The 7,229-nt window shown below is 40.8% G+C and overlaps 1 protein-coding gene across 3 annotated transcripts in view; it reads left to right on the top strand.

Moving 5' to 3' along the window:
* Positions 1 to 1,355: 1,355 nt before the first annotated feature.
* Positions 1,356 to 7,229, top strand: part of STXBP6 (syntaxin binding protein 6) — an 86,414-nt gene continuing 80,540 nt past the window's right edge. For all 3 annotated transcript variants that reach the window (XM_086613785.1, XM_086613784.1, XM_086613783.1), the window contains exon 1: positions 1,356 to 1,509. In XM_086613785.1, the coding sequence (XP_086469911.1) occupies positions 1,356 to 1,509 (154 nt within the window). The remainder of the gene's footprint in view (positions 1,510 to 7,229) is intronic.

The raw sequence follows: 7,229 nt of genomic DNA, 5'->3' as shown, positions 1-7,229 counted from the left end.
TAATGGACTCATGACTCTTTTGGCTTCGTACTCTAATTTGACTGGAATTTATCTGTGTTTTCTAATAGTTAAATTGTGGCAAATATCAAATGATCCCACAGGCAGAATTTTTGGCTTCAGTAGTTGTGACCCGAAGATAATCTTACTCATACTATGAAAGCTAAGGATTTCAAAAAAGATCTGTGGGCTTGAAAGTCTTAATAACATGGAGATGTGGAGTTTAATGTGTATGTATTGGAGCGTCATTGTATTTGAACAATTAAACAGGCATTCAGCAGTCTCTGTCATTCGGACCTATATACTTACTAACAGATTTCAGTGCACAACTTATTGGAGTTATGATTGTGGTGCTGTCCAGATAAAGAGCCTGCTAATATCCCCTCTGTAACCGAATTCTCTCTCCTTTACTTGGGCTCCTCTGTAAGCTGTGGTCAGATCAACCTTTCTTTTGCTGGACACACCTGAACAAGCAGCTTCCTTCCTTCTCCCTCCCTGTTCTCTGTATTGGCGCTTTTTTTTTTTGGGTGGTTTGTTTTGTTTTTTTTTTGTTGTTGTTGTTTTGTTTTGTTTTGTTTTGTTTTTTTCCTCTCTCCAAATGTCTCTCCTGAGTTGCCTGTGCTGTTTTCTTATGAAACACGTTGAGGAACTGACCTGGGTCAAAGTTACTTAGCAGAAAAGAGGGGTCTCTGACACAATTTCTGTGCAGTTGCCCAGTTGGTAATTAAAGAGGAGTTGGGGGGGATGAGGTGCTAAAGCTGCCAGAGATGCAGGAGCTGCTTAATCAAGTACTGTCGCCAACAGCAGTGCTCATGAAGGAACAGTCTTAAGGAGCCTGAAGCTTACTCTATGTTCCGTGAATGTGACTTGTCTGCCAGCACAACGAAGCTCAGAGTGGATGCTGATGAACTCAACCGGAGCGTTCCTTCCCTGTGCCCATGCAAGTGCTGTCCTTGTGTATGTGGGACAGGGGAGCTTCCCTCAAGCTACCAGGGAGGGAATTAATGAAGCTTTTATGCAGCATGAAGTTACAGGGTGTCCCTCTGAAGGATTTTGCATCATACTGAAGTGCTAGTGAGGACAGCTTCTGCTCAAAATAAGCTAAGCTAGTTTAAAAGAATTTAAGAAGCGTGGAGAACAACTTAAGTGAAGACTCTTAAATACTTCAAAAATTTTGCCTCTAAGTGCTTGAAATTCTCTTCTGAATTCTTTGAATCATTACAAACTTTATTTGAAGGTCAGAGCTGCGAATACCTGTGTAAGTTAGCTGGACTTTCACATAACTTAGGAGTTTCTAATTTTTTTTATTTATTATTTCATTTTTAGAGAGCAGCAATCTGCTATATCTGTGATCTACAATGAATGCCAAATCTGCAATCAGCAAAGAAATTTTTGCCCCACATGATGAAAGGATGCTGGGAGCCGTCCAAGTGAAAAGAAGAACAAAAAAAAAGATTCCTTTCCTAGCTACTGGGGGTCAGGGTGAATATTTAACATACATCTGCCTGTCAGGTAAGATTAATGATTTTACATCCAGTTATCTGTTTTGATTTATCTTTGATTAGCTGATTAGATGTTTCCTGTAGCCATAAGGAGCTGGGTAACTCAAATTTTAATAATGTAACCAGAGAATTATGGAGCTTATATCATTAATCTTGAGAATCCATATGCTCAAGGCTATTAATATTTATACCATATAATAAATTGAACAGGCGGTTTCGTTGTTTAAAAAAAACTAGGTGTTCTCTCACAGTGTAGCTGCAGAGATGAACAAATAGAATATTTGGTAACAGTCTTTGCTTATTGAGGTTAAGATCTTTCTTGGAGGGATGAACTTTACAATGTATTTCCTTTTGGTGCCCTGAAATTTTTTGTTTAAAGCAAATATGCTTTCTTCTTCTTTTCATAGATTTAGATTTATAGATTCATAGATTTCTAGGTTGGAAAAGACCCTAGAGATCATCAAGTCCAACCATCCCTAATCCCCATTAAACCATATCCTCAAGTAGATCATCCACCCTATTCTTAAACACATCCAGGGATGGGGACTCAACCACCTCCCTGGGCAGCCTATTCCAGTGGCTGACAATCCTTTCAGAGAAGAAATACTTCCTAACATCCAACCTGAATCTCCCCTGACTAAGCTTATGCCCATTTCCTCTTGTTCTATCACCCATCACTAATGTAAAGAGTCCTTCCCCTACCTCCCCACCATCTTTTCTCAAGTATTTATAGGCCGTAATCAGGTCTCCCCTCAGCCTCCTCTTCTCCAGGCTAAACAGCCCCAACTCCCTCAGCCGCTCCTCATAAGTTTTATTTTCCAGCCCCTTGACCAGTTTAGTCGCCCTTCTTTGGACTCGCTCCAGGAGCTCAATATCTCTCTTAAAGCGAGGGGCCCAAAACTGGACACAATATTCCAGGTGCGGCCTCACCAGTGCCGAGTACAGGGGCAGGATCACTTCCCTGTTCCTGCTGGTTACACTATTCTTGATACACGCCAGTATCCCATTGGCCTTTTTGGCCACCTGGGCACACTGCTGGCTCCTATCAAGCCGGTAGTCAACCAACACCCCCAGGTCCTTCTCCGTCAGGCAGCTCTCCAGCCACTCTTCCCCGAGCCTATAGCGATGCTTGGGGTTTTATACCCCAAGTGAAGGACTCTGCACTTGGCCTTATTAAAGCTCATGCCATTGGCCTCAGCCCAACGATCCAGTCTGTTCAAATCCCTCTGAAGGGCCTCCCTACCCTCGAGCGGATCGACACAGCCTCCCAGCTTGTTGTGGTCCGCAAATTTACTGAGGGTACATTCAATCCCCTCATCCAGGTCATTGATAAAGATGTTAAACAGAACTGGACCCAGCACTGAGCCCTGGGGAACCCCACTGGTGACCGGCCTCCAGCCGGATTTAGCCCCATTTACCACCACTCTTGTTTGCCTCTGTGTGTTACCAGCTCATTGGGTACTTAGATATGCAACTTTCAGTCAGAATATTTTCAGTTCATTGAACAGAGCAGTGGTGCTGCATGTCACTTAACTTTGAAAGGGATGAAGATGGAAATACTTGGATTAAAGAAGAAAAGGATGTGTAAAGACATGCTTTGTGAGAGGTCCCAGGAAACATGGAGAAATGATCTATTTGTTACTAATGTGCTCAGATGAAATTAGTTTGAGTTTTTCCAAGGTCAAACCAGCCCTCATGAAAGTCTGGATTTCAATGACAATGTAGCAGTATGAAGTTTTGCTTTGTTTTTACCTTTTCTAATAAAAGTCAAGGCTATTTAATTAATTTTGTGTATAAGTATAAAAGAAACTCATTGATTGGGTACTTTGTGGTTAACTATGGTATCATAGTTTTTTCACTGGCTCTGTTTTAATGCTTTGAATACTTTCTGGTTATTGTATTGAAATGTATCTTAATTAAGATTACATCTCAAGGCAGCTGGAAAGCAGTTGTGAGACTGATTTGCTTGTAGTTTATACCTGTTTTCAAACTTGGAGTGAAATTCATTTGCCTGGAAGTAGGCATTCAGTGCACTTTTAGGTTTCTTGTTGTTCTTCTGGTAGCTCCCTAGAAAGGCAGAAATTGCTTGCAGTTTCCATGTCTGCCAACTGAATGTGTGTGAATGTCTTTGGTATCACCCTAGGGCTTAAGTTTTTAGGCATATCAGTTGCTCTCTTTGAGCGTGTGCATCTTACTGGACGTAAAAGTGGTCAGAGGAAGAATCATACGATAGTTTGGGTTGGAAGGAACCTTTAAACGAACCCCCCTGCAATGAGCAGAGACATCTGTCCCCCTACTCAGCTCTCATGAGACCCCACCTGGAATATTGCATTCAGCTCTGGAGTCCCCAACACAAGAAGGACATGGAGCTGCTGGAGCAAGTCCGGAGGAGGGCCACGAGGATGATCCAAGGGCTGGAGCGCCTCTCCTATGAAGACGGGCAGTTGGGGTTATTCAGTCTGGAGAAGAGAAGGCTCTTAAGCCTTCCAGTGCTTAAAGAGGGCCTACAGGAAAGGTGGAGAGGGATTTTTTACAAGGGTGTGTAGTGATAGGACAAGGGGCAATGGCTTTAAACTGAAAGAGGGCAGATTTAGATTGGATATAAGGAAGAAGTTCTTCACTCAGAAGGTGGTGAGGCACTGGAACAGGTTGCCCGGAGAAGTTGTGGCTGCCCCATCCCTGGAGGTGTTCAAGGCCGGGTTGGATAACGCTTTGAGCAACCTGGTGTAGTGGAGGGTTTCCCTGCCCATGGCAGGGGGGTTATATACTTGGTGACCTTGAATTTTTCTGTGATTTAGTACAATGAACGAAATGCAGTGGTGGCTACCTCTGGATTTTAGTTTCCATTTCAAGCGACGTGCTTTAACACTGAGTGTTGCAACATCTATCCTGGAAACACCTTGATCGGCCTTTGACTCTAGCCGTGTTTTTTCCCAGGTTTGCTATGTATTAGGTAAACATAGTGACTGAAATATCTTTGTGTTCTTAGTTTCCTTGGAGTAATTCAGTTTGGCCTTTGCTAAAAGGAATTTGATAATTTACTGTTTAGAACTGAATTTGTCAGTTTAAAGAATACACATAGAAACTTAGTTGTTAAGGGATTTATAAATATTTGGGAATATAAAGTATCCTGCCTAGTTGTAGATTCATTCAAGATAGGATACAGAAAATTAAACATTGGCCATTGTGGTAGCTACTTTTATTTACTGCTCAGTTTGTAACTGACAAATTGCATGAATTGTTATAATCGTAGTTAAATGTTTTCCTTTCTGTGTTAAATTGAAAATATATTATATCCTACTTGTTGTCTATCTGCGTTTTTGTAAGCATGGATAGAGATGCTGAGCAAGGAGAATGCCCTCAGACCTCAAAGAGATGGAATAGTGAAGCAGTAATAGAATCAAATATTGAACAGAGCAAGATGGGGAGACTAAGGAAGATTCTTCCTTAAAATTTGTATTTGAAGTATGTACTGATTTTTTTTTTCTTTTATTTGACAATGTACTGGACAATTTTATTTGACAACAAGGAGATACTCATTAATGCTCCAAAAAGGTGTACCTAAAGCCTGTCATCTGAAACTAGAAACAGGTTAAGATAAGAAAGCTGTAGCAAGACCGCTTGCTGGACCAGTGGAAACCAAGCAGCTGAGTTCCTTGCAACCTTCTAGCCTGCTCTAGTGATGGGGCTGGCCAACTAAGACTGGCAAGCACAGCCAAGAGAGATCTTTTGGAAGTTACTTAGTTGTAGAACAGCAAGAAAGGAGTAGACAGATGGGAAACACAGAGGTGGGGTGGCTGTAGGCAGAATAGAGAAGATGAAAACTGGGTGGTGGTTTGTTGGTGGTTGGGTTTTTTTTTTTTTAATGTTAGAAGAGGATTTGACACAGAGAAAAGAGAAGAAATTCAGAGCTAAAAGTGGGTACTTATCACCTCCTCCACACTAGCAGACCTAGTGACAGTTATTGGATAAGATCTAAGTTTTAATTTTGTCATCATTGTCTTACATAATTGAAATATAACTTTTAAAAATAGTTTTTAGCCTTATTTAGAATTCGGAATTAAGTATAAAATACTTAAAAGGTCACTTCAGACATGCAGGACACTGAGGATCTCTCCTACTTGCATGTGCGCAGTTCTGTGTGTGTTATTTCCTTTGACAACCTATCATTATGTTTTTAAAGGATCTTCTAATATTTAAAAAGGTTTTTATTTCTTATAGTGCATTGGAAGTGTTCCAGTTTGTACATATGGATGTGGCATTGACCTTTCAGGACTGAAAATCTATTGCAGTTGCAGTGAACTGAATGAACCAGATGGTTCCTTTTGAACCTGAATTCCTGTGTGTCATAACACTCTCGGCTTAGCTGCACTGCTTTTTCCAGTCCTTCTGCTGAGAAGCTTGGGATTTGACTGTAGAGCTAAAGTTGTTTATAATGGAGTGGAACTTTTTCCCCCTGTGGTTATGACTTTAATAGTGTTATTAACATAGCGTTAGTTCAGTTTGGTTTTTTTTTTGATGACTTTTGTGCAAAAGTACAATCTAGCAAGATAGGTGCTAGAAAAGCCAAAAGGAAATGCAAAGCAATTGTAAGAAATAATACACAAAAATAAGATGTAGATGCAAGGGGCGAGTGTGTTGAGTTTTTCTTCCTTCTTTAAGATTTAACCTTATTGACTATTTCACAGGCTTTTTCAAAAGACAGGCAATAAATTGCTTAGAAAGCTACTTGCAGTTACCCCAGAAGGTTTTGGGGTTTTCTTAGGGGAAGTGGGGTGGGTTTGCTTCTGTTTCTAAGTGTACAGAGAGACAGAGGCTGAGAGACACTCAGTTGCACTTACAACTTAAGCTTTCTATTCTGTTTTTTTGCTCCTAGAGCCAATGATTCTGTGAAGTTGTTTTTCCAAATATATATTTGTTGCTCCTCCCATACTGGCTGCTCCTGGAATAGAATATTATCTAGGAATGTCCTATATCTCTTGCTCCTTTGAAGGTCACTTGACATGGCTGCCAGAAATTGGCCATAATTTCATGGGGAGTTCAAGGGCAGGTTAGGTGCCATTGAGTTTTCAGCATAGCAGCTGAACTGACAATTGGAAAGTAGTGAGAAGGAGCTTCATATCAAAATAATTTGGTTTTCTCCTAATGTGTTCTCATTTTCCATTGATGTGATTCCATTTGAGTTTTACTACTGTACTGAAGTCACAATCTCCCAGTTTATTTTCTATATTTTCATGTTGAAGAAAACATTCAATTTTCAAGAGCTTTATAGTGCAGATGATTCTCATGGTTCCTTCTCAGGATACAAGAAGCCAAAGTAAACTTAATTTTACACTGACTTTCCAGGAGAATGCTGTAATCACCTCCCCATAGTGGTGTATTAAGGTATTACTGAGGGCATTTTCCCCCTGTTTAAATGTCGTATTAAGGAGTGAAAATGATACTTCAGTGTTCATGGTCAGACACAGGACATTCACTTTGAGTCTGACCCACTTAGATGTCAGACTCTCCATTCAATGTGTAGTTATTTATGCAAAATAGAATGTTTGACATCAGAGAGTCAGCCCAGAAGAACATGCATACCAAATGGTGGTCCAGTCTTCTACAAGCTCTGACCAGAACAGCTGTTCGATGACAACTGCAGACCAGTTGTGGTGCTTTCCTTAGCCCCATGGGCCCAGATTGACACAGCAGCTCGAACATCTGGGCATAGATTGGTAGGTTTAATCA

The sequence above is a fragment of the Tauraco erythrolophus genome, chromosome 6 (genome assembly GCF_009769465.1).
Source record: "Tauraco erythrolophus isolate bTauEry1 chromosome 6, bTauEry1.pri, whole genome shotgun sequence".
Lineage (NCBI taxonomy): Eukaryota > Metazoa > Chordata > Aves > Musophagiformes > Musophagidae > Tauraco > Tauraco erythrolophus.
Note: the sequence above shows the minus strand (reverse complement) of the source record. Positions and strands in the feature narration are given on the sequence as shown.